The sequence below is a fragment of the Gymnoscopelus microlampas genome, assembly GCF_963454915.1.
Source record: "Gymnoscopelus microlampas genome assembly, chromosome: 12".
In the NCBI taxonomy this organism is placed as follows: Eukaryota; Metazoa; Chordata; class Actinopteri; order Myctophiformes; family Myctophidae; genus Gymnoscopelus; species Gymnoscopelus microlampas.
In genome coordinates, this window is record NC_139949.1 from 12,894,241 (window position 1) to 12,921,222 (window position 26,982).

General features: G+C 39.8%; 1 protein-coding gene across 1 annotated transcript; it reads right to left on the reverse strand.

The window, feature by feature from the left end:
- Window positions 1–2,875: 2,875 nt before the first annotated feature.
- Window positions 2,876–25,047, reverse strand: mpp1 (MAGUK p55 scaffold protein 1). The gene is made up of 12 exons (XM_084075190.1): window positions 24,739–25,047; window positions 13,766–13,897; window positions 13,205–13,283; window positions 11,331–11,416; window positions 10,434–10,502; window positions 8,036–8,232; window positions 7,396–7,499; window positions 7,214–7,294; window positions 6,833–6,913; window positions 5,792–5,994; window positions 5,374–5,448; window positions 2,876–4,759 (listed from the first exon to the last, which is right to left on the reverse strand). Exons 1-12 carry the CDS (start codon window positions 24,859–24,861, stop codon window positions 4,583–4,585), a joined length of 1,407 nt encoding a protein of 468 aa, XP_083931316.1. The 5' UTR covers window positions 24,862–25,047; the 3' UTR covers window positions 2,876–4,582.
- Window positions 25,048–26,982: the final 1,935 nt, after the last annotated feature.

Consider the following 26,982-nt stretch of genomic DNA (forward strand, 5'->3'; position numbering starts at 1 on the left):
TTGGCACTTTATGCATTTTTATATAGGCCTACCAATGCTTTTGGTATCTCACTTTTACTCAAGTCACTTTTGAATTCTGGACGTTTACTTGTAACAGAGTATTTCTACATTGCAATATTGATACTTAAGTAAAACATTTGAGTAATTTTCCCACCACTGCACAATACACACAGTAGTAGGCCTACTGTCTAAAATGACCAGAGAATGACTAGAGAGGACCACAGAACTCCCCTGTCAGATTCGCGCCAATTCTCAAATTATTTTCACCTGGGCTGGCAGACTCCTGTCATGTCTGAAGCAACTTGAGAGTCGAGACAGAGACATCAGACATAGAGTTATAATATATCGCTTGAGACCAGGAGAGAACCAGTCATTTTCACCATCAAGAGGTGGGTTTATTAGTTTTCTTTAAAGTAGCCTATATTTACATTAACATTAGGCAGCCAGTAATATTGTTTTTTTTTTATAGACCAATTATTTGTTTACCCACATTGAGACTGGATGCACAGGTGATTGTTTCATGCAATCAATTCTCAAGCTGTTGTTTCGGGGTGCACCCCAACCCCCTCTTGTGTGTTGGCTAGCGCGGCGCGCCCTAGCGAGACCTGACAGGTTTCATTTGCAACCAGTATGACGCTTGCAACCAGTGTGACGTCGTCTGTTAAGGGGTCTATTGATTCTATTCAAGTTTTTCGCTCGACACCACCCCCAGGTGGTAAGTCAGCTTGCTTGCTACCTTGAGTTCAGGAACTTTTCGTTTAGTAATGTCTGGGTAAAGGCGAGTTGGAGCGTGTTCATTCGCCCTGGTGCAGGTGTCAAACAAATCAAGTCACCTGTTGCCTCTCCAAACAGAGATGCAGAACTTAATCAATTTCTATAAATAGCCATTTTTAAGAGCGAGACAGAAACAGAACTGATGCCTTTGAATCTGCAGTATGAGGTTCCCATTCCAAAAACAACGCATATCTGTTTGATATTTCAGGAGAATGTCATATTAAATTCAAACGGGACTTGTCTTGAGTTGACAACAAGACTTCTTCGTGAAGAATGGAAAGATATACAGCCATGAATCGTTGCCTGCCCCTGCAGCCCTACTGATCTGTGAGTTAAATTCTATTCTAATCCTGGTGGGTTCCGATGTTATGGATGGCCGCTGTGCCATAGTGCAGTGGTTCTCAACCTGTGGGTCTGGACTCCCAGGGGGGGTCCCCACACGATTTTGGGGAGGTCCCAGATGACAGTGGAGTGACAATTTAAGGAACTTTAAGACCTTTTTTTAATATAAATGACTCTATGAGGGGGGGGGGGGTGGGGGGGGGTGACTGCATCAAAAGTAGACAACAAATTATATAAAAACTGGTCAAACATTGGCCAAATTGTCATATAATATAAGAAAGAGTCAAACATTATGAAAATAGCCGATCTACAGAGGTTGTGGATCTGCTATTTTCACAATATTTATCTGTGGAACCGAGTGAAACTAAATGTAATGCCTCAACTCCTACATTCCAAGTGCTTATCAGAGTGGGGGGAGGGGGGTCCCCAGTTCAAATATGATTATTTTGGGGGGTCACGGCTTGAAAAGGTTGAGAACCTCTGCCATAGTGGATTGTTTTAACTGTGTTGGCCCCACTGATCTGTGAGTTAATGATTATTCTATTCTGTTCTGTTCCATTCTATGCTCCATGGGTTCAGATGTCATGGATGGCTGCCATGCCATATTCTATTCTATTCTATTCTATTCCTGATGGGTTCAAATGTCATGGATTGCTGTCGTGCCATAGTGGACTGATTTAACTTTGTTGGTATAGCCTATTTTCTATTTTGTGAAATTAACTATTAGAACCTTTTTTCTTTGGTCAAGAGGATGCTGGAACATTTTCAACATATGGCAGGAAGGAACCTCCCCCATAGGCTTTGTTCATGGAAGTTGCGGTTATTTAGTCAAGTATGGCCTCCAGCATTTTCTACTGGAATTTGCAGGTCCTGTTTCTCTGCAGGAACGACATTGAAAGATGAAAATTGCAAATGCACATTTATCTGGTTATGGTAAAGGGGGAGGTAGTCACTCAAGCAAAGAGGTAGGCAGCGTAGGAGAGCGGCAGGTGCGAAGGTCCTGCATGGACCTCCAGTCGATTATAGACTGACCTTTATTGCATTGGAATATGGTTAATTTTCACAGCAGATAGTTTTACAGGCAGGCTATACACACAAGGTAATATTAATTGTGGGCCTATTTCATTTAGGTGTTTCTGTATGCAAGCGTAAAGTTATTGTATGGTGGATGATGTCCATGCTGGTGCACAGTAACACCTAAAACACACACAATTAATGTAGCTGCATTTACCCTTTGAAATGGCTGCAAAATGACTATTGCACGACTGCAATAGTCAATTGTGCACTACTGCATTGTTGTGCCTTCTTGTGTTTTTCTTTAGCTTAAATGGCTATGAAAACAATGTAAACTCTTAGATTAGGAAGAGGTAGGGACGTTTACGCTCTAAATTCAAGGCTTACTAGGGCTGAAAACGGGTGTGAGAGGCCAGCATGAAAGTCCATAAACAACAGAAAGGCTTGCACATTGAAAGATGCACACTGAAAGGCTCTTTAGATGCAAACATAGTCCTTTACTATTTACTTATAGAAGTGCAAAAGTGACATGGTGAAATAAAGTGAGAGTGGACGTTTTGGTCCTCAGACCATCATGAAACGTCCAGCCTCAGTTTTCATCTGTCAGTGTGCGAACCTTTTTGTTGCTTATGGACTTAGTAGTGCATGGGGATCCCAGTGTGTTGTAGTGATAACATGCAAGTAGAAGCACGGTGCGTCATCCCACGATAACAATAACTTTGACGACATCATACTCCATGCATTTGTAAATATCTTTATTTATTTTCCTCCTATTTTTGATGTTCATTTGGCAACATTTCAAATCAGGGCTGACCTCTCAGTGTGTCCCCCGAAGTGGAAAAATGTATTGTAGGTTTTAATGAATGACCAGTGGTGGACAAAGTACTATTTTACGCTTTTAAAAATACCTTTTAGTATACCCTAAGTATTCAAAAGTACATGCTTTTAGAAATACTTAAGTATTCAAAAGTAAAGTATATTTTCTTTTTAATATCAATGCATTGCTGTATTGAAGTGTCGACATTTCCCCCCCGAAAGGAAACAAAAAAACTATAATTGTGAAAATAGCAGATCTACAAGCTCACAACATGCGATATGACACGTTGTGAGCTTGTAGATCTGCTATTTGAAATAGGGTTCAAGTCATAAGTGGAGTCAAAAGTACAATAATTTGTCTTTGAAATTAAGTGGAGTGAAAGTCAAGTATCCAAAAAATGCAAATACTCAAGTAAAGTACAGATACTCAACAAATGTATTTAAGTACAGTACTCAAGTAAATCAGCACTGTCCACCACTGTGAATCAACTAAACAACTGCAACAGAGCTGAGGAGTTTTTAATTTAGTTTGAAAGTGCCTTTACATCATTCCATGAGGTATACAATTCTGATGAGTTGAGACAACATATACAGTGGGTTGTCAATCATTGACTAAACAATCTTGTGTACTAGACATTGTCACTCTTTGCATTTCCACATAATGAACAACGACGTTTAGAATCTGAAATTCATGACACACTCATAGAATAGAAAACTAAAACAAATTCAGAGTCAAGGTTGACACGTGATGGAAACCCTGTCAGTTACAGAGAGTTCACAGTTGTGGTCTTATTTTGCATTTGCACACACACACACACACACACACACACACACACACATGCGCACACGCACGCACGCACGCACGCACACATTTCAACAGTCATCAAGGTTGAGTGCACTGTGAAATCCTGAGCGTTAAGTTAACTCTCAAGAGCTAACCACTGAAGCCCTATATAACTGTACTTTGTCACAAAACAAATAGCTGATCTACAAGCAATGAATTGTGAGCTTGTAGATCTGCAATTTTCTGCTATTTTTTGAACAAACATTTTCTTTTTCTTTTTTTGTTGTTGCCTGTAATGGCATGCTTAATATAGAGATGCTAGGGTTCATGTGGTTAACTTAATGGTCAGGATTTCACAGTGTGGCACTGAACATAATATCCCTCAGCCCATGAAAAAACCTGAAGCACAAATGTCTATACTGGTGGTTCTCCTCTTAGGTCCTGGAAACCCAGAGTACTGCTGGTCTATGTTCTAATCGAGGAGGACTCATTACATAGAATAGAACATCAGGTGAATGCCGGTAGCGATGACTTGATAGAACAGAAAACCAGGAGTAATCTGCGCCCCCGTGACTTAAATTGCTAGTAAGAACAACCACATAAAACATTCCAAAACATCCCCTTCTGAGGTTCTCTAAGAATTCTAAAATAAAATATTTTTTATAGTATTGCTGTTTTTTTTTCCTTCTTTTTCTGGGGATGCTTTAGTGCAAAAAATCTCATCTCAGACAATTACATTAATTAACAGTTAACCCAAACATAACCTGGGACATCATTAACTCTTAAGGTCTTGCGTAGGGAGTGATATTGCACTGCTTTTTTTTCACCAAACAAAAGGGACGGGGCAACTTATCAATACACCCACGATACAGGCACCCACTGCGGAGTGGAGGTGGCGCGCTCAATGGCCTCCTCCACTCCCTTCACGCTCTCGTCGACGTCGTTGTTGACGAGAATCACGTCGAAGAAGTGTCTGTACATGGCCAGGATGGCTTCAGATTCCTTCTGGATCGCCTGCAGGGCTTCCGTCTAAAGAGAGGGAGCGGGGGCATAGAGCACAGTGTTTAGTAACTGCTGGCCGAACAAGGGTTAGGGTATTGTTTTGAATGTTTTTCAGGGTGTTGCTATTTCCGAAGGCTTGACCCATTAAGACGGTGTCATTTTAAGATTTCTTTGGATATTCAAAAATAGCAGATCTACAAGCTCATAGTGCGGCACCGAGTGGAGCTTGTAGATGTGCTATTTTTGAAAAATCGTGAAACTTTTAGCAAATCTTTGAATATATATATATATTCTTTTAAAGCAAACATTTTTAACTCAAATCTTTGCTTCTGGGGATTCTACAGAAATGTCTTTGTTTATTTTTAAAGACAAGTTATGTTGCTATAATCAGTGGTCCTCAAACTTTTTCATGTCAAAGCCCCCCAAAATGTATTTTGGCTGCGGACCCCCATCTCAAAATATTTTGTTCCAGGGACCCCCCAGAAGTTGAGTTAAAAAAAAAGAAGTTCGCTATGGAAAAATAGATATTCAAAGATTTGCACACATTTTCACGATTTTTCAAAAAATAGCCAAAGAAATCTCAAAATGACACGGATGCGTTCTCGGTATGAAAGGGTTAAAGTCAGAAAATGAGTGAGCACCTGGGGAGCTGTGTTGGTGGGGGCGATGAAAACCACAAGAGGTGCAAAGTCAGGAGTTCTCATCAGCTTCAAAGTCTGCAGTGAAAAGTCAATCGAGAAGAGCTTTTGTTAAACCGTGGAAACTAAAGGCCCAATATGTGATTCCAAAAACGATACGCACATTCTGTCCCCAGTCTTGCATGTTGTATGTTTACTTGAAACAAAGTATTGTTGTGGAGCTGTGAGTCTGAGTAGTGCGAGTTGTAACCAGACAGATCGATCATACTGTTTGCTTCACCAGTAGAAAATAACTCTCTGCGGTTTCAAATTCCATGTTATTGTAATACTTGAAATGTGGATTGTGCCTTTAAATTCAAGTGCTATCTAGTGGTGGGACTTAAATGTTTATATTATTTATATTATTATTTTGATTGCCTACCTGTGGCTCTATATCCAACAAGGCGATTTTGCCTTGATCTTGAATTTTCTGGATGGTCTCAATCTTGGTGCCAAACATGAATCCCTGGAAGCTGCCGTATTCCAGCAGCTCATTTGCAGAGATGCTCTTGGTCATGACTTCATTAGAGACAAAATAGTAATCCTGCCCGCTCTCTTCGTCTGCACGTTTGGGTCTGGTGGTATCTGTGTAGAGACAGAATTAGAGCTGAAAGTTATATTTCTGCATAACATAAAAAAATCACACCTGTGTGAAGGTAGCGGCGCCTTTGATATATTTTGTCATAGATATGTGTTTCTACTAGAGAAACAATATTAAATCTCTGTAAATTTATTTCAAGGCTTCCAGTGGCACTAAATAGTGCCATTGGAAGCGAATCACCAAATGCATTCCAAGGTAAGTGGCAAAAACTGAATATTTAATAATGTCATAGCTGAAATTATTAAATATTTCTGTTTATATAGACATCTAATTCTATATTCATGACATCATAGTGATGTCATGAATAGTAACATAGTGATGTCATGAATAGTGACCAATCAGAACGTTGACGGACCTGACCAATCAGAACGTTGGCGAGCCTGACCAATCAGAACGTTGGCGAGCCTGACCAATCAGAACGTTGACGCAAAAGCCAGGTATAGAGGGCTAATATCCGCTCTATACCTAAAGGTATAGAGCGGCTAGCGCCGCTAAAAATAGGATTAAAAAACAACGGTATTTCAAAACCACTACCCCTGCACTCAAGGAATGCCATAGCCTTTGCTTCATTGGGGCTGAAGTGGAACTTCAATGATGTCCAGTTTGAATGTCACTGCTTCGAGATGGTGGCAACACTTTTTACAGTTGAAAATATATTATTTTTGTTGACATTTTCTTGCTCACTTACTCACCGAAGCATAAGGCTTTATGCGTTGGCAGCTACTAGCTACACTCCACATTCCACATTAAACCTCTATTCAGAAAACAAAGTAAAAAACAAACAAACAAACAAAAAGCAAGGTGATAAGCTGCTGTACTTACGTGATGATGGGTAGGCAAACTTCTCTGGGTATTTGCTCAGCAATGAGCTTTTGATATGGCTCCTTCCTACTCCAGGTGCACCTAAAATATCAAAGTTTCATTGATTATAATAATAATCTCAGATTATTATTTTGAGGCAGGTGTGATTTATTGTATTGATACTTTTCCCACTTTTTTTCTGGCTGTTATTGTTGTGCCAGAAATCATATAATATAATGGACAATATTTGGAGTAAACAAAAAGATAAATGTTTCAGAACTGTAAAAGATATTTTCTTTCAAGTGTGTTAAAGTCCAGACTATAAATATTCAGAGGGACAAATACATAGCCGTATATCTTCTTGGAAGTTGATAACATGGACCAGATAACAATGGGGCTTACCAATAATCACCAACGTTTTTCTTTGAAATGCTGGAAGCCGAACAACCTCCTCATAAGAAATCACATCCAGCTGGTCAAAAACTGTAAACAAGTATAGGAAAAAAAGGTTTGCATTGCAGAAATCTATAACGGCTGACAATGAAAGAAACAGTGTAAGTATGTATATCTTCAATAATACACACTGGAGCTGTGTTTAGCCAGGTACTTGTCTTTGCACTTCTTCTTCTTTCCAAAAGGGCTGCAGGACGGACTGCCTTGAGTGGCCTTGCTTTTACTTGCCGACCTCCTGCAAGGATAAGAGTGTTACAGTACATTAAGCTAGGTGCAATTCTGCCCTTACTGTCTGAAGTGTCTGGTGTCACATGTTTTTGTCAACCAAAACAAACATTTTCGGTTTAAAAAAGAAACAAAAAAACATCCAGTAATTTGTACTCCCAACAGAAACGATTTGGAGTTAAAATTGCTTAGCTTAAAAATAACAATTATGGCATGTTCACACACCCTTGGTGTTTATGTTCACACTGTCTGCCTGTTATGAAGGCGGTCGATTCACTCTGTCCGTCCGGACAGTGTGAAGTGATTCTTAGGAAGCATAATATGAGGCTAAGTCCTCTGAGAAGTGGAGCCCCTGTCGGCACACTAAAAATAAACGCTCCGGTATAGCAGAACGCCAGGCAGAGAGAGGTTACAAACTAATGGGACTTTTTTTTTCTTTTCGTGTCTATCACTTCTGACATTTGTGTTTTATTAAACTGAACTTAATAAGACTAAACTAATATATGAATCTGGGATTAAAAATAGTGTCTGACAGGCTGTGCCAACCATTCTTGGAGCTCGGGGGAGGGTATAAGTCCAGCGTAGTCGGCCGTACAACTCTCCACTCTGCCTTGCCACCAATTAGGATCCTGTTTGTTGATGATCTGAATGATGTCACCGGTCTGGAACTTCAAACCTGCCTCTTTGCAGGGGATGAGATCGTCTTTGGCAGGGTCGTAGTCAAACTGAGCCCTCATGTACATCTGCAGGTTTAAAATACATGCCAGAGAGACATTCACATTTTCATCATGTCATGGAACAGGTGATATTTTCTTTCTTTGGTGGGTGTTGGGAATAGGAAAGTTGAATCCCATGACTGAAATATGGCCTCCAAACCTGGTCTGTGTGGGCTCCTGATCGCTTTCTTACTTGCCCCCAAACTGATTTTAGCCATAATTGTATTATCGTACTGTCCAATTGCACTACAAGTGAGGCCACACTTATTCTCAGTACTTACTTGTGTCACATGAGTGTCAGTATGTCCTTGCAACGTAATTTTCAGCAAAACGCATTATGCTGGTTGTGGAGTATATCCTTTTTCTTTCTTTTTTTAACTTATACCTATACTTATATGTTTATAAATGGGTGGTTAGAATCAAAGGCCCATTCCAGAGTTAGAGTATGGCACCCCCTATTGAGCAAATGTGATTCTTCTATTGACTGTGTTAATGGTCGACAGGATGGACGACAATTTCCCCATCTCATTTAATCCCTCAGTACAAGTGTTAAGACCCTATGAGAGATAATGAAGTGTTAAAAGTGAAATGTTAGTCTTGTACTAATTCATAAAAGGAACATAATTATGCACCTGTATTTTGTCTCATCTTGGGCTCTAAAAGTGGAGAACATTTCTCTTTTTATCAGCCCTGGGAAAGAAATCTGTGTGCATTCATTCATTCACTCATTACCGGTACATACGTAGATAAATATAAAAATCCACATTATCCTTTTTTTTTTTATCACTGGGAGGTACAGGTACTTGGTTATACAGAAATTCACTGAAACATCAATAATAAATGTAAGCTATTTCTCAAGGTAGGTTAGTGCATCGTTAGTATTCAGTACTTCGATGTGTGTGATTTCCACAAGTCACTCCAGTGGTTGTGGTAAACATCCTTATTGCCTTTAACAACCCCCCCCCCGCCACACACACACACAGAAAAAGAAAAGAAGAAGAGGGGGAAAAAAGGAAGGATAGGGTGTACAAAAATGTACTTAATATAATGGCATGAAACGCTATGTAACTTAATGCACTACAAGCTTCAGGGTAAACTGCCATCACTGACCACATCATAAGCTGTACTTATCAAAACACTAACTTAATGTTTATCATTTAGTTACAATTGTCAAGATGTCCCCGTCCAAGCTGACAAGGGAGAGACATTTTGTTTAGTCAATAAATTGCTTAGTCAATAATGTAATGTGTGCAATGCAAAGGAATTGTGGATGTTACAAAATGGCTTCTGCACATGGAAGCTACAGTATGTTATGGCCAGAAGATGGCAGAATGAAACGCATTGCAAATGAGTTTCAGGTCAAATTAGCAGCGAATCTAATGTGAGTGATGATCTTTATATTATTGGCCCACTACAGCAAACTTAGAATGTTATATAGTCACCTGTGTCTCTCATTCAATTATGGAAGATTCACCTGATAAAGAACACATTCCTTTTAACAGAGGAGTTTTGGAAAAGACAGGACAGTTCAGTCTCTAATTTATGCCCCGAAAAGAAACGATTGTCAAGCTAACGCTACGCTTTGACCTGTGTTGTTAAGCTTGAAATTTCAGCAAGCAACATCACCATGAAGCCAAGTATTAACCAGTTAAGCCCTCTATCTATCTATATATATAGTGTGTGTATATATATATATATATATATATATATATATATACACACTTTAAAAAAAATGTATTTATTTAAAAGTAAGCTGATCTACAAGCTCACAACACATTGCAACGCAGACTATTGTGAGCTTGTAGATCTGCTATTTTGGACATTTTTGGAAAATCTTCACCTATGACATGCCCAAAATAGGGACGCCAGGGTTAATGTGGTTAATTAGACTCTCGCGGGCACCACAGCACTATCCAATTAACAGATATCTGATTATTCTTAAGATTTGACTGGTCACAGACGCCAATCCATAACCATCACAAGGTCATATTTCTCCTTTGGAGCAGAGTAGAAAAATATGTAGAATTTCACTAAAACAAAAAAGAGAAATCAGAATGGGATGCTCAGTGTCTGCGATCCACCATGCAACAATAAATGGCACAAGGACAATGTGAAGAAAGCTTCCCACAAGGATAGATTAATCACAACAACATAAAACATAAATCACAAAACAAAAGTGCATTTATGATCAGGGAATATTTTGTCTTTGGAATATCACTGAGGCTTACCTCACAGACTCTGGAGCGACTCTGCACATTAGGAATTATCTTCATTGTGACTGCGCCATTGGTTTCTTTCTGTAAACGATGATGATGGGGAGGGTAGAAGAACATGATGATCGGGGTAGGGCTGAGTAGGCCTGTCACAAGTATTACATAATCGCCTAATCGCAATTATTTGAGATAATCACAATCATTTTGCATAATCGTTTCCATGTTGAAAAATATTCATACATTTTCCAAATATAGCGGAAATAGCTGATCTACATAGCTGTTTTTTCTTTCTTTTAAAAAAAAATCGTGAAAATTTGTGCAAATCTGAATATGATATATAATCTTGAATATATATATATATATATATTTTTTTTTAAGGCGAACATTTGTAACTCAAATCTTTACTTCTGGGGGGTCCCATGGAACAACATATTTTGAGATGGGGGTCTGCGGCCAAATTTTGGGGGTCCTTGACATGAAAAGGTTTGAGAACCACTGATTCCGTTTTTTCAAAAAACGGTTAGGATTTAGAAACATTTGTAGAATCCCCCAGAAGCAAAGATTTGAGTAACAAAAGTTTGCTTTAAAAATATATATATTCAAGAAAAGAAATCTAAAAATGACCGAGATGCGTTCCCGGTCTTAAAGGGTTAATTGAGGCAAACGTTTGAAAAAATCCCGACAGATATTTGAAGTCATATCACACAGCCCTAGATTGGGGTATGTTGTCAAGTCAAGTCAAGTGAAGTGGGCACCTCCCATCACAGATGTTTCAAAGCATTAGGTGATTACATCTCTGGGAGGAATCAATAGCATACTGGAACATTGATTTTATGGATACATTATAGTGTAGCCCAAAATAACAAAGTTAGTGTCAAGATAATTGTAAGCATTTACAACTTAATGGCTTACCAGGATCTTTTGCAGCTGATCAACTGAGTGGTTGATGACACTTGTCCCATTGATCTCCGCTATTTCATCCCCTTCATGTAAAGACCCTGGAGAGAGACACATTTATATCAGAGGGAGACTAGCAGTAACACCAAGAAAGGTGTTCTTTTTGTGAGTGTGAGAACTGAAGTTTTTCTTGGGCAACCCCACACTTGAACTTATACTGGAATTTCAACATTGAAATAAAACGTCTTAAATAAATCATACATTGGTAGCCTTGAATAGGAATATTTATTAGAAAATACAATCATAATACTCTGATTCCTGCTGATTTTGTGTCTTAAGTGTTTTTCTGTACACATTTGTAAATGGAACCATACAGTATATAACCTTTATCTGTTTCCAGAATATAATATATAATAAAAAGAAGAAAAAAAGAGAGAAAAATGCATTCACAGGAATGCTTTTGAAAAACTTGAGGATACATTTTCCTTTTTTTCAGTTGCCAATGTGCGACCTGACCGTCACCTTCCCGTGACCCCACTTGGGGTGCAGACCCATAGTTTGAGAACCTCTGACCTAGCTTAATTTATACTCCATCGCATGTTGATAATAACAGATAGTTAGCTTGACAATCTGTAATGTTGTACTTGAGCGAATAAACTAAGTTTAAACAGACATGACAGATAAACAACATGAAAATATTGAAACTATCAAAACTATTCATAGTTGATGCCTCATTCATACAGGCTGATATCTATATTAGGGGTGAAAAAGAGACCTCGTTCCGAGTAAAACTGTTGCTTTGTCGCCGTGTAATAATAATGTTCTGTGTGAATGAACTCATGGCACAAAGCAGTTTGAAAATATATATTTTTGGGTTAATTAATCGCAAGAAAACAAAAAACACCTCAGTGTGTAAGTATACCTTTAATCTGTGCTCTTTGATTGTCAGCATTGATTGTCAGCATTGTAACTCCTTTGTTTTAGTGAAATTAGTATTGTCTTTATATCTGTGTGTATTCATTGGGAGCAATCTGAAAATGGCAAGCTTTTTCTTTGGACGCAGACTTCACTCTCTCAATCAGTCAATCAGTATTTACCTATTTAGAGACTCTTTGTCAAAGTGTCGGACAAGTATTATCATCCATCTGTTGTTATTGATTTTACGAGGGAGTTCAATTACTGAATGAATAATGAATGAGTTTAGTCTTAACAGTAGGCTATTGCTATCTGAAACTCTCACTGATCTACTCACTCTTGACACACAGCCAGACCAGACCACTGTTTGCCATTTTTAAATAGTGTCCATGCAGATCTGTGTGTGGCATTTATAGAAGGTTAATCACCAATAGTCTATCATTGTTATATTAACTCTATTGCCTTGATGCCCATCAAGTACAATTACCTCCTACGAGTGTAAAGGCAATATTTGAACAGCAGAAATGTAATCATTAATTACATTTCTTTTACATTAAGCTTATGCCTAAATTTTACTCTGTTGTGTTATATGTCGGTGTCTTGTTTTGCCGCGGCCCCGCAAGACACCGTTGTAGGACTGAGAAGGGAAAGGGAGGTGGGGGGGGGGGTATTTTCTGGTCCCCAGGGGAGTGGGGGGGGTGCTTTTACTGCTTCACCCAGCAAAAGGCTGCTCAGATGGCTCTGATGAGTACACAGGGGGAGCTGCCTGATTTATAAAAGTATAAATGACCCTTTAGGGGTTAAGTGTCTTGCTCAGGGACACTTTGACACACAGACTGGGTGGGCGAGCCGAGGGTCCTTCCGATTCCCAGACGGCTTCTCTATCCTCTCAGCTACGGCCACCAAAATAAATCTAAGATATACATATGATATACATACGGTATAATATAACATATAAATCGGACTTTCCGTACCTTGCCTGTGGATCATGCCCCCGTGCAATATTCTTGCCACAGTGCATCGTTGTTTGTCGTTCAATTTCAGCGTCACCCCCTAGACGTGAGATGCACAATTAATCAGAATGAACAGAATTCACACACACACACACACACACACACACACACACACACACACACACACACACACACACACACACACACACACACACACACACACACACACACACACACACACACACACACACAAATTTACGATCATTAAAATGATCCTGTAAGTATGTTATTTCTTACTCTGTGTATGAAACAGTGAGAAATAGATGGGGGTGTGTGTATTTAAAGGACAACATGATGATATTTGTTGCAGGATATACAGGAGAAAGATACAGATTGACATTATGTACAGTGCATGTGTTGTCCATGCATCTTGCTATTATTAAATACAGCTTTTCAACATAAAGTAACAACTTATAGTTATGGATGTAATGTTAATACTGTATATGAATTCTCAGCTACTCAAAATATTGAGCAAAAAACCCAAAACATTATAGCCTACTGCATTGATTACATTAGACTTACCATGGGTTCTGAGGGATTCTTTTCAAACGTCACTTCTCTCATCTTGGTCATCTCTGCCCCATTCATGTGACCAGCAGCACTACCGTTGGTGTATACGTCAGTTCCCTTACACTCGTAGCTTTGCATAGCAGCCTGCGGGACAAGAAACAACAAACATATATCTTATACTTAGAATCCTCAAGGCGTCTTTATCCGCTCGCCTAGCACACCAGTAGACCAATTCTCTCCAAACTTTGCACAAGTGCTTTTTTTTATACTTTTACTAAAAGTTCCCCACATTTTGGCCAGTAGGCGACTCGCTCTACTGTGTACATGCGCCATCTACAGGCAGCTACAGAGAGCACATGCCCCCATTCACATCAACAGAGCTGCACTGGAAAGAAACTGAGCAGATTTCAGAATCGACATCTTACCCCATGGAAGATATGGGCAGGGGGTATGCGGTGAGGCCCCAACTGCTTGCTCTGTAAGATGGGGGGGGGGGGGTGTCTTACAGGTAGTAATGGAATATGGTGGGGTGTGGAGTGCTGGGGTATGGGGGCTTTCATGTAGGAACTGCTTGGAAGGGGGTGGAGGTTATGGGAGTGGGGGTTATGGATTTGAGGAACTTTGGGGTATGAGGGTACGGAGGCCACCTGTCTCTTTGTCATGTTGGCTGAGAGGGACATGCTCTCGCAGGTTCTTAAAGAGCGCTGATGCCGATTTTTTTTGCAGCAGGTGTGCAGAACTTAAAAGTAGTTCAGCTGTAGCTAAGAGGGCATAGTGCTTCAAACTGGTGTTCACAGGGAGCTGCTACTGTAGTAGTTACAGTAAAACAAGTACCTGCATACACCCTCATATACACAATGCTTCTGTTTGTCATTTCATAGGTGTTGCTCGAAATAGTCAATGTCCATTGATATTTCAATGTGTATGTATTAGTCCAGTGGTCCGGGGACCACCAGTGGTCCTTGGGGGGGGGGGGGTACCGGGGGGTCCCCGGCAAAATTAGTTAACATAGCGTCACAATCATTTTAACCACTTAGCTTAGATTTCTTTGGCTATTCAAAAATAGCAGATCTACAAGCTCATAAGTGCTGCGCTATGAGCTTGTAGATCTGCTATTTTTTGAAAAATCTTGAAAATGGGTTCATATCTTTGAATATATGTATTTTTAAAGCGAATATTTTAAACTCAAATCTTTGCTTCTGGGGGGTCCCTGGCACAACATTTTCAGATGGGGGTCCGCGTTCAAATGTATATCAATTTAGGGGTCCTTGGCATGAAAAATGTTGAAAACCACTGTATTAGTCCACTGACCCTCCCTGTAGATGAAAAGACCAAGTCAAGTACTTCTTAGTACAAGGTGGCGCACCAGGACCACCTGTTTTGCCTTTTTACCAGAAGCATGCACTGTTGTATGTCCCATTGTTCCCTGAAATTAATGGTTTTAACAAACACTTCCCAGTGGGAATGACATTAGTTCAGGTAAAGCCAGGCAAAGGGTCAGGGATATAGCCAATAGCCATAGATAAATAATACAATAATGGGCAAAAGTCAAAAAATCAACGTGTTTTGCAAGTGATGTTAAATATATTAGCTCCATAAGAATCTGCGTCCGGAAAATATACATTTTCAAAAAAGGGGAAATATGGCTGTGTTTTTTTGGTCACCCTGATTCCTGTCAGATTAAGATTCCAGGCATCCAGGTATTTTGAGAGAAATTGATGAAGGTTTTGTGTCTCAACAAGTCGCGTTTCATTTGCAGTTTTAACATATGTTCAAGGTTGAAAATTAACCCACTGTTTAAACACTTCATTAAGCATTCGTCCGGCAGTCTGGTCCATCTGGTCTGGGTGGCCATGGTGACCACATCAGTAATGGGGTCACATCTCTTGGCAAATATTAAAGAGTGGGATGGAAATCAATCTCATTTCAACTCAGCCTGTGCTTTGATGTGATGAAGAGACACATTTGAGATATTCTTTGGGCCAATTTCTGATGGATGGGAAGGGGGCGGTTTGTTTTGGACTAAAATGTTGGCTTTTATGTTTTTGAGATAGAGCAGAGTCAAAGGGTAGAATATCCCTGTGGGGAAGATTACTTTTGGGAGTCAAAATATGAAACAAAGTGATTTTTTTAAACACAGTCCTTTGAAATAATTATTCCAAAGTGCTTCACACTGGGGTATCCATACTATGCACATTATTTCACCTTTCTTCATACCTATTAAGACCTGGAACGCATCTGTGTCACTTTTTGATTTGAGATAAAAAGCATTATTTTACACTTTGGCTATTCAAAAATAGCAGATATACAAGCTCATAGCGCGGCACCGAGTGCAAATCTTGCAATATATTCTTTTAAAGCGAACATTTTTTACTCAAATAAATCTTTGCTTCTGGGGGGTCCCTGGAGCAAAATATTTTGAGATGGGGGTCGGCGGCCAAATATATATCATTTTGGGGGTCCTAGACATGAAAAAGTTTGAGCACCACTGATATAGAAACATAGGTTTTTCAGAAAACTGTTGGGATTTGGAAGACATTTTGTAGCAGTATATTCTACATATATCTTTTGTACATATGTATATCTATCTTTTAAGATGTCAGGAATTATCTAAAAGATTGCGAGTTCCCCCGAAACTGGAAATTCCAACAAGGAGTGTTGCAGCAGCAGCTCTACTCTTGTGATAAGTGTTTCTGATAAGACACGCTTTATTGATCTCTCCAAGGTGGATATTTAAATAGGCACCTCTCATAAAATATGGAACAATAAATCCCATAAAGGTTCAAAGAGTTGCACTGTACACCAAAGACAGCTTTCCCTGCATCGGCAAATCATGATAAAAATGCGTTAGCGGTGATACGCTCTCTCTGCACAGTACTTGTTCTGTTTGTCTGTTTGTCAAATAAAATAAAGATCATCCACCTCCTCTTCATCTGAGGTGGTTTTGGACACAAACGATTCTGACAGTTGTTTTTGCTGTTGGGTTTATGAGATAGCGTGGACAGCCTCCAGATGGTGCTGTTCTTCATTATTGTTCTAGGGTTATCAACTAGTAATAGGATCTCACCCTGCTACTCATTTTATAGTTTACTACTTTGTGTGTGTCTAACCTAAGCCCATATTTTCTAAGGCAAGCCATAGGTCTAAGGCAAGCTAATCCCTGGTTTGATGTCTTTAAATGAAAACCAGAAGAGCTTGATATCCACAGGATTTCTTGATTAGAGGTATGGAATGTGACATGACAGTGTCAAATCTCCTCATCACTATTAGAACTGACCTCTGGACCCTATCACGCCCGGTCGAGTTCATACTGAACTTGGTAGATCCATGCCTTTGGCTTCTGTGGTTATATATTTATAATTGCTATATTTCTATATTCCTATTATTATAAGACCACTTTTCAAAGGTGGTCTTTTGTCTGTGACCCTTTTTATCATGTCCCGATCCCACTGGTGGAGAAAAGCATGTGTTTGAGGTTGTGTGGGATTAGGTGACTCATCCAAGCAGCCACAGAAGTGCAATGTAATAGTTATTTATCAGTCGTGAGTTGGAAGGAAAAGTTTTAGTTTAGCCTTATCACTGTACGTGCAGCGAAGCACACGGACAAACTCTAGTAAACAGATTATATTACATCCTCCCCGGGGAAGTGGGCAGTTTTCCTGCTGCAGTGCAGAAAACAGCACTGCGTTTAAGACACAACACCGATTTCCAGTCAAATGAACAAGACACCTGGCCTTTCAACATGTATTCACACGCTATTCACGATGGTGTTCTAGGGTAGACACGTGAAGGTCTGTTATTATGATAAACTCTTAAGCTAAACTGTGGGAGCTAAGAATCACACTTATGTCATCAGGTATGAGCAGTGGTGGGAAACGTGCTCAAGTGTTTTACTTAAGTAAAAGTATCAATACGGCAATGTAGACGTAGCTCTGTTACAAGTAAAAGTCCGGAATTCCAAATTGACTTGAGTAGAAGTACAAAGGTATTGGTATCAAAATGTATTTAAAGTACCAAAAGTAAAAGTACTAAAATGTTTGAAAACAGCAGATCTACAAGCTCACAACGCGTCGCGATGCGACGCGTTGTGAGCTTGTAGATCGGCTATTTTCAAATAGCCTAGGTATCAAATAGGGCTAAAGTGGTAAATGTGTGTTTTATAATGTAACAATTTATATCTGCAAAGTAACTAGTAACTAAAGTTTTCAAATAATTCTATGTAAAAGCACAATATTTGCCTCTGAGATGTAGTGGAGTAGAAGTAAAAGTATAGACAATTGCAAATACTCTACTAAAGTGAAAATACCTCAAAATTGTACTATAGTACAGTACTTAAGTACATGTACTTAGTTACTTTGGTTTACACCACTGCATAGTAGTGACGAGGACTCCCCTTTTGTACGATCATCCTGCTACAGTAAATCTCCACAATTCTTGACACAAGTGTAACCTTAAGTATCTTGACATTTTATCTACATCATGAACCAATGTTCACAAGCAATACTGATGTCTTGAGCACACAAAATGGACTAGTGAGCTGTGAAAGGGAGTCTCTTCCTTCTTTCTTTTAACGTTTACACAATGTGCTGACCCTTGGGAGAGGGAGAGAGGGAAGTCACATGGTTAAAGGAAGCTGTCACACCTCAGTGTAAAGGTCAGCTAGTATTGGCAGGATGATTAATATCAGAAGCAGTACAAAACGTGCTGAGGCACGCTGAACAATATTCAACGAAACGTGCAGAGGTGTGATTGGAAGGCTCTCAAAACTTGATATTCCAAAGGATTACTTTTGATATGTTTGTTTGATTTGGCACTGTCAAAATACAGTATGCAAGAAAGAGTTAAATGTGGATTTGGTAGGTTCTTCATTGATTTGTGACGAATACTAACTACCCTAATAAATAATGATTATGATGGTAATAATACTAACAATTATAATACATTCGTATTGTTATTACACTGTGGCAAATTAATTTAATAATGAACTTTACATATTGGAGATGCTATGATCCTGGAAAAGCCTGCTGTCAATTTAACACTGGGTGCCGGGGGGTGGCGCTATCCTGTTAAAGCATTGATCATTTTGTAGCCTAAATCTTGTGCCATTTGCAAATCTTAGTTGACTTCCAGACAGTGAATATGGAAAAACAATCGAATCATCCCCCCGCCCCCTTCTCAGGCCCACAAATAATGATTTGCTCTGCTGTGTCACAATCCGTCCTTTCTTCTACTTGATGTAGGCCTAATCTTTTTCTCTAGTACTCAAAATGTCTTGGTAACAAAAGCCTTTGTGCTGTGAACAATGTTGCTAATCAGACCACTTTCCAATTTTTATCAAGGCATTCCTCAACTGCTATTTCAAGGTTTGTAAGGGTTTTAGTATAGAATTGGCATACATTCTTTCTTTCTTTCTTGCTGATTTAGGTGTTCTTGTTGATGAATTGTAAATTGTGTGTATGTTTAGGCCTGGTCTGAGGCTCTTCTTCTATTTGATTTGACTAGACTAGAAGATTGAAAGTGACTCTTAATTGTGACACTGTGCTTGGTCAGCATTAAGTTGAGATAGGGAGTGCCACATAGTTGGATAAGTTATCTGTGGAAAAATAGCCGCTGGCTGTAACGTGTGTGAATAAGAAGTTAAGGACAGAAAAAGACCCTGGCAGCCAGGCCCCTCTCCCTTTGTGTCTCTACGGAGAAATGTGTTCCTCTTAACTTCCTGATTCCACTGCACTCACATCAGCACAATCTTCAGTGTTAACTCTGCAAGTGTAGAATTGTACAGAGACATGTCTAGTCATGTGATCAAAGATGGTCAAAAACAAAAGGGAGAGGGAAAAAAAGGCAGGCTGCCTTGCACGCTCTTGGGTTTGTTTGTCAATGTCGCGTGATTTTCTGGCTTTCATGAATGTTGACTGAGGTGAATACCCAAATCCCTGTTAGTGATGACGATGCAGCAGCCTGAAGCTCAGTTATAGATACTGGGTGTATGTGGGAAAAACAACAGTGATGTCATTTAATTTGCTCAAATAGGATCATCAAGTGTTAAAACCATTGCACTTCAAAATGCTAAGGAGCACTTCTGGATAACTACACATACGTATGCTGTACGTGTATATGTTTATAGAGTCCACAAAATCAGTCTCCTATTCATTAATTGTCAGCGATCAGCTCTAAACCGCATATCCTGTATTTATTGTTTTATGTTCTGCAACCATTATAGAGCAACCTATCAGTGTTGCCATCTATTGATTTTCTTGCTCTCAGATCAGTATCTGAATCAAACACATTACTTATTAATGTTTCTCCCCATAGTGGTTAGCCAAATGTTGATCGGCTTGATCTTCTGCCAATAGTCAAAGAACTACTGATGCTCCATATTTGAAGGGCTAGACAACTGAGACTGAACTGTCTGATACTGAAAAAAGCTGTACCCATGCCACAATAAAACCCATGCCAATATAAAATACTCATAATAACAACAAGTCAAACAAAATGTGCTTAGAATGAATGAACAACCTAGTTGTGCAGACTAGGCAGATAAGGTAAATGAATTTTACTTCATACTCAATCATCCAAGGAAAATAAAATCAACTTTGTGAGATTGCTGCAGATCAGTGAGAAGAGAGATTAAAGAGAGATTAAAATGGAAAGAAAAGAGGCAAACTGTTTCCACCAGACTTTGCAGCAGTTAGAATGATTCCTCTGCAGTGTGTGAGAGCAAAACCACATGAAAACCAGGTCTGATATATCACCTGCCTTCCACAAGTGGAAAGCTGTTTGGCAGCATGCCACCTCAAAACCTGACTATGTTAGTGCCTCCAGGGGGAAAACTAATATTCAGAATAATATTCAGTCACGTTTGACATAATTAAAAACGAATATGGTACCTTTTAAAATACAGTTTAATGCACAATAATGCCTTTTAACAAGGCAGCTGAGAAATCTATACAAAATCTTAACTGTTCTTGGTTCTAAAACAGGGATGGGGAAACTTCCATTGATGTGGTATCTATTTAAAGCCAGGTAGAATTCCTTAGCCAGAATGATTTGCCTAGATGCCACATACTGCATAGTTGCTGTAACAACTTATAGTTTCTAAACATTGCAATGTGTTTTTCAGGAACAATTGACAATGACCTGTGGTACAACTTTGACATTTAATGTTTGCTAAACTGCTGTAGTGTACACATCATTTATTATTGCTTTATTAATCTTATTACAGCAGAGAATCACAAACATTCCTTTCCTGGGCTATATTCTCTACTTCTGACTGGGGTTTCCAGAGGCATTCCAAGGCCAGTGTGGAGATACAATCCCCCATCTGGTCCTTGGTCTGCCTTTCCAGCTGGACGTGTCTTGAGTGGATTGGAAAACCTCCCTTGGGAATGGCCCGGGGTGCATCCGTATTAGATACCTGTCCTGAACCACCTCAACGGATAAAAGATCGAACCTAATTTTCCACTGGTAGATGGAGAGCATTGCCTTCTGGCTCAGCTCTCTTTTCCTCATGACATTGTAGCACAGTAAACACAGTACCGCTGCTTCAATTCTCCTGCTGATCTCCCCAGCTCTGTCCTCCCCTCACTAGGACTGTCACGATTACAAATTTAAGTTGACGATTAATTGTCACACAAATAATTTACAATTGAATTGTGTTTTTGGCATTGGAACATTAATTTGTTTGGTTTTTAGGCTTCATAATCACAAATTGCACTGGGCAAATATGACAACTAACTTAATTATGCAAATAAATTACGGACACATTTAATCATTTTATACTTTAACAAAAGAAGTAAAAATAGCGGAAATGACGTGTTGTAAGCTATTTTTGGAAAATGTATGATTTCTTTTTTACATGGAAACGATTATGACGATTATGAAAAATAATTACGACTATCTCAAATAATTGCGATTGGGCGATTATGTGACAAGTCTACCCCTCACTCATGAAAAAGACCCTGAGTTACTAGTACGCCTTCATTTGGGTTATTCCCTACCTGGAGTGGGCACCTTATTTATTTATTTGACCTAAACTGTTCAACAAACTAGGGTCAGACTGATGTATCGTTTGGGCCAATATATCAGCCATTTTTGACTTTTTTGATTACATCGGTCGGTATCGTCAACTATACAGCCGGTGTAGCTTTCAAAAATGTTCATAAATGGCAGTTCTACAAGCTCATAACGTGTCACAATTCGACACGTTGTGAGCTTGTAGATCTGCTAATTTTGAAAATGTTTGAATAGGGCTCAAGTGGTTAAATAAAATGTGTACGTATTTTACTTGTTTGCATTGTTCATTATATAATTAAAGTTAATGTTCTTTGCCGAAGTTAAATGTTTTCAAATATAAACTTTAATCAAATCCAAGTTTCAAATTGATTAGAAAATGTTCTATCAATAATCCAAACATGGATAATTGGTGGTCGAGGCCTTCCCAAAATCAGGTTCGGCATCGGACTCAAAAATCTCCTGATGAAAAGGCTAGAACAGGAGCTGCCCCACGAGATATTGGGAGACATAACCCTAATCGTACACACCCTTATCAGAGTCATAGAGTTTCAACACACAAACAAACATGTGCTACTGTGTTGTGGGCCTAAACTACCCCCTGGATGTACTGTAATCACGGTCACATGATAGAGAAGAAAGTGCTGAATATAAAGTTACAAGTGACTACCGTATGGTACAGGACACACACACTGAGGGAAAGACCTTCATTCTGCACAAAATATCCCTTGTGACTCAGTATTACTCCTGACTAGGCACTAATCCAAAAGAAGTTGCTGATTTCACAAATCGGCACAGTTTCACTCTGATGTGACTGTCACTCAAGGTCACTTAACTCTAAACTGTCAGATACCATTAGACCAGATAGGCTACTGCAACTCAGACCTGTCCTTGACTGGTCTGGCCGCATGCTCAGTCAAACCCCTACAACTCATCCGGAATAACGCGGCACGCAGGCCAGTCTTCAACATCCCTACATTTTCACCTGTCTTACCCCCTTCTGCGTTCTATTCACTGGCTTCCGATTGCTTGCCTGCACCCAGCACAAATCACTGGTGATGATTAGCTACAAGGCAATCAAGGGCATGGCACCTTTCACCTTCAGGGCCTGATCCACCCCTACACCCCCTCCCGCACACTTTAGATCAGAGGTTCTCAACCTTTTCAGGCGGTGACCCCCCCCAAAATAATCATATTTCAACTGGGGACCCCCCACTCTGATAAGCACTTGGAATGTAGGAGTTGAGGCAATACATTTTGTTTGACTCTAGATAAAAATTGTAACCTAACACAGAATATGTGGCCCTCCCTTCTCTGTGATGTCCTGGCCTCCTGGCTCCCGAGCTATGGGATGACCCTCCCCCCCATAGGACTGCAGCCTCACTCCCCATTTTCCACCGCAGTCTGAAGCTGGCCTCTTCAGACTCTTTCACTTCCTACAGTACCACTCATTCCATGTATGAGGGTTCATGTGGTTAATTACCTAATAAATCAGTACATTATTGTAGCCATATATAAAGATACTGGCCCCAGTTTCCACATACAAATGCGAATACATAGTTGTTACATTATTATTATTATGTAGCCAGGTTTATCTACCACAATGTATCGCAGATTTAGTTTTGTGCAAATACGCTTTTGCCAGGAGAGTTGCTGAGTGTTGTTTTCGTCACAGAGGTTGGCATTAAGCCTGATGGGTGATACATACAATCAAAGTCATGTGATAACATTTATCCCAGTCCCAGGATAGGAGGTGAATAAGTAACTCTAAAAATAGCCTAAAATCAAATACATGGCTCATTATTATGGGAGTAAACAGGTCTGTTATATCACGTGAATAGGCCTCCCCACGTAGTTATTTCTTTATGTGTACACATTGCAGAAGTGAATCTTGCCTATAACATGTCTATGGAATCTCTAAGACCAGCATTTTACTGACACTGACTTAAGACATAGATAGAGGACCCTCAACATGAGGTCTTGGGGAGGGGGGGGGGGTTGTCTTTCTTAACCATTATTGCAGCATGACAGTACAAGTAACCTACAAGAGTGGGTATTTTGATCAGAGTTTCACTGTTATCTCTGACAGAAAAGGAATACTGGACCAAAGTCGGACCATATTGGACAAACATGACTAACAATGAAATTAGATTGAGAATTTGAGATCTAGCCTAAATCATATGATCAATAGGGGTTATTATTATGGGGGTCCGTGACCTAATGCATGTCAAACTGATACAGGGGTCATGGCCATGCTGGCATGTGGTGGCACATTTTGGTCAAAATAAATGTTTTGCCATGGACATACAAAATAAGTGGACAATATATTACCAGAAACACATAAAGCTAGACCTAACGGACCATAATAGGTCTGTAACTCTGAGAGTGTTCAAATGGAACCAACATCTGGTTCCATTTGAACACTCTCAGAGTTAAGGGGGTCCTTGCAAATAATAAACATTTGAGAACCAGTTGTGCTATAGCGTCATAGTAAATCAGTGTCATACACATTCTGAAGAAAACCTGGAGACTTGACATTCAATAATTGGGTCTTATGATCAAAATAAGAACATTATGGTGTGTAAAAAATGTGCCACGGACAAGACCAAGTCTTTGCCACCGAGGACACATCGTGTCCGTGTGTACGGACACATCGATGATGACCCCTGAAATATTATATGAGGGTGCGCGTGAAATGAAAAAAGGATGAGTTGAGAAGATGATCCGCGCAACTGGAGCATAAACAGTTAAACTAAACTTATTCCATCGTACGGCGGTGACGTTTGGCTGGCTATTACAACAACAACAACAAATATAAGCAGGTCGATCTATTGTTGTCGGCAAGCGACGACAACGTAGAACTAAATGTACATAAAAACACCATTTATTACATCGTCCAATCCCGGAAGAAGCAAGTATAGTGTCTGATGTTATGAGCGTGGTTTAACGTTATAATAAGTACAGATCGTCGTTACCTTCTCAGACTTGGGCTTGCTGTGCAGAAGTTGCTCCAGGTACAGGTCGGAGAGCGCCGTCCGCACGCTGCACACCGTCTCCAGTGGGACGGCAGGTTCGTTTTTATTGGATTTTAACGTCATCTTTCTTGATTTCTTGAGAGAGAGAGAGAGGTGGTGAACCCAATGTGTCCCTGATCAAAGGTCCACCTATAGAGAGAGGCTGCGACACCGATAAGGAAGAGACAAGGAGATAAAATCTGTCCCTCTCCTCGGGTCTAAAAGTCCAAGGTTCTGCGCTGTAATAAAGACGTATGAGGAGATGATGTACTTATTGCGAGGAGAAGGAGAACACAGCTGACAAAGCAAGTAAACCAGCGTTGCCAGATTCTGCGAGAGAAACGAGGGTCTGTGAGAACAAAAAGTAAAGCGGCTATTTTGGCCACATGAGCACTTTATTAAACCTTTATTAAACATTGGCTGTTTGAAAATAGCTGATCTACAAGCTGACAACGCGACGCGTTGTGAGCTTGTAGATCTGCTCATTTCAAAAGAATGTTGGAAACAAATTTACAAAGTTGTGGAATATTTTAACAACACAAATCTGGTACAAAAATATGTTCAGTCCGCAGACAAATCAAACGCATGTTAATCTGGGGGTCCTTGACATGAAAATGTTTGAGAACCACTGGTTTAAACAACATTGGGAAACGAGGCCAGAAGAGCAACTACACTTTGGAAACAAGCCCAAAAACGCAACCCGCAACGACCAACTTTACAGAACAGCAAGCCTAAAGTCGCTTATAAGTCGCAGACATGGCAACAGTGAAGTAAACATGCAGTGAGTGGCTGCTGGAAGGGGGGCCGGCCTACTGCAGGGCTCTTACTTAAGAGGGCGTACTGTACTGTTATTGGTACGGATGGCCAGATGACGAAGCTCTCGAACAGATCGTGAGGAAGCACAATCACACAAACAACGACAGAAACCCACTGTCATGCATTAGTAATAGTCACAGAACAGCTGTAATAGTCAACGACCACAGGGAAAGGCTTTTCATGCACGATCGCAGTCGAGAACGAGATCAGAAAGCTTCAAGTTTCCCTCGATGCAGTGGATAAGGAGGCAGGTTTTACATGAAAAGCATTGGGATTTTATCATTCACTGACACAGTCGTGTCTATGTATCTTTCTATCCCGGGGTTCTTTTATTTTATGGACCCCCCACCCCCAGTGTACCAGGGACACTGATGTCAAAAGATGTTTTGGCTAATTAAATTGTCAAAATGTAATTGTACCTGAAATAAATTTAAAGTGGTGACATTGAAATGTTTGAATAATAACTAATCTATTGTTTCGTAATAACTGCAAGTAAATTCAATGTAGTTATCTATCTATCTATCTATCTATCTATCTATCTATCTATCTATCATTTCTTTTTTGCTTTATAGTTAAACTAGTTGTACTTTTTCTGTAATTGTATTCTTGCTCTATAAAGCACTTTGAGCTGCATTTCATGTCATGAAAGGTGCTATACAAATCAAGTGTATTATTATTATCTATTACAGCCTTATTACATAATGTCTATTATCAGATTGCAGAAAATATATTTTTTTATCAGATTACAGATTAAAATTGTATTGCAGCAATTTATCGACCGCTGAATCAATCGATGCACGTTTACAACCAATCACAAATAGTGTACTTGTAGCTAATTTAACTCATGCAGGTGAGGTCTACCTGCTGAAATCTATTCTCCCCCCCTGAACTTGAAGAAGGACACAGATATGTCAGTAAGTCATGGCATAGTGTACAGTGGTTCTCGACCTTTTCAGGCCGTGACCCCCCAAAATAATCATATTTGAACTGGGGACCCCCCACCCTGACAAGCACTTGGAATCGTAGGAGTTGAGGCATTCAATTTTGTTTGACTTGGTTCCACAGATAAATATTGTGAAAATAGCAGATCTACAAGCTCACAACGCCTCGCTTCTGGCCCTTTTCTTTTATTTCTTTTTGAGGTATTAAAAGGGTCTTAAGTGCTTAAATTGTCACTTCACTGTCATCTGGGGCCCCCCCCAAAAAAATAAGTGGGGACCCCCCTGGGGGTCCCAAACCACTGGTCTGCTCTACACTCTATAGAGAGGGGCCTGGTCGCTGGACACAGGACAGACAATTCATTGCTTCATACCTGCATGCAGCTAAATGAGAATAACACGCAGATGGAGACCAGCCTTGATAGTTGACAACAAGCACATACTGTAGAGT

Excerpts from the sequence above, each read along its gene's own strand:
- mpp1 (XM_084075190.1), bottom strand. The coding sequence starts at position 24,861 with ATGACGTTAAAATCCAATAAAAACGAACCTGCCGTCCCACTGGAGACG. Across the intron at positions 8,233-10,433 it reads GTCGCTCCAGAGTCTGTGAG|ATGTACATGAGGGCTCAGTT; the intron begins GTAAGCCTCAGT and ends TTAAACCTGCAG. Across the intron at positions 6,914-7,213 it reads AAAAACGTTGGTGATTATTG|GTGCACCTGGAGTAGGAAGG; the intron begins GTAAGCCCCATT and ends TTGATATTTTAG.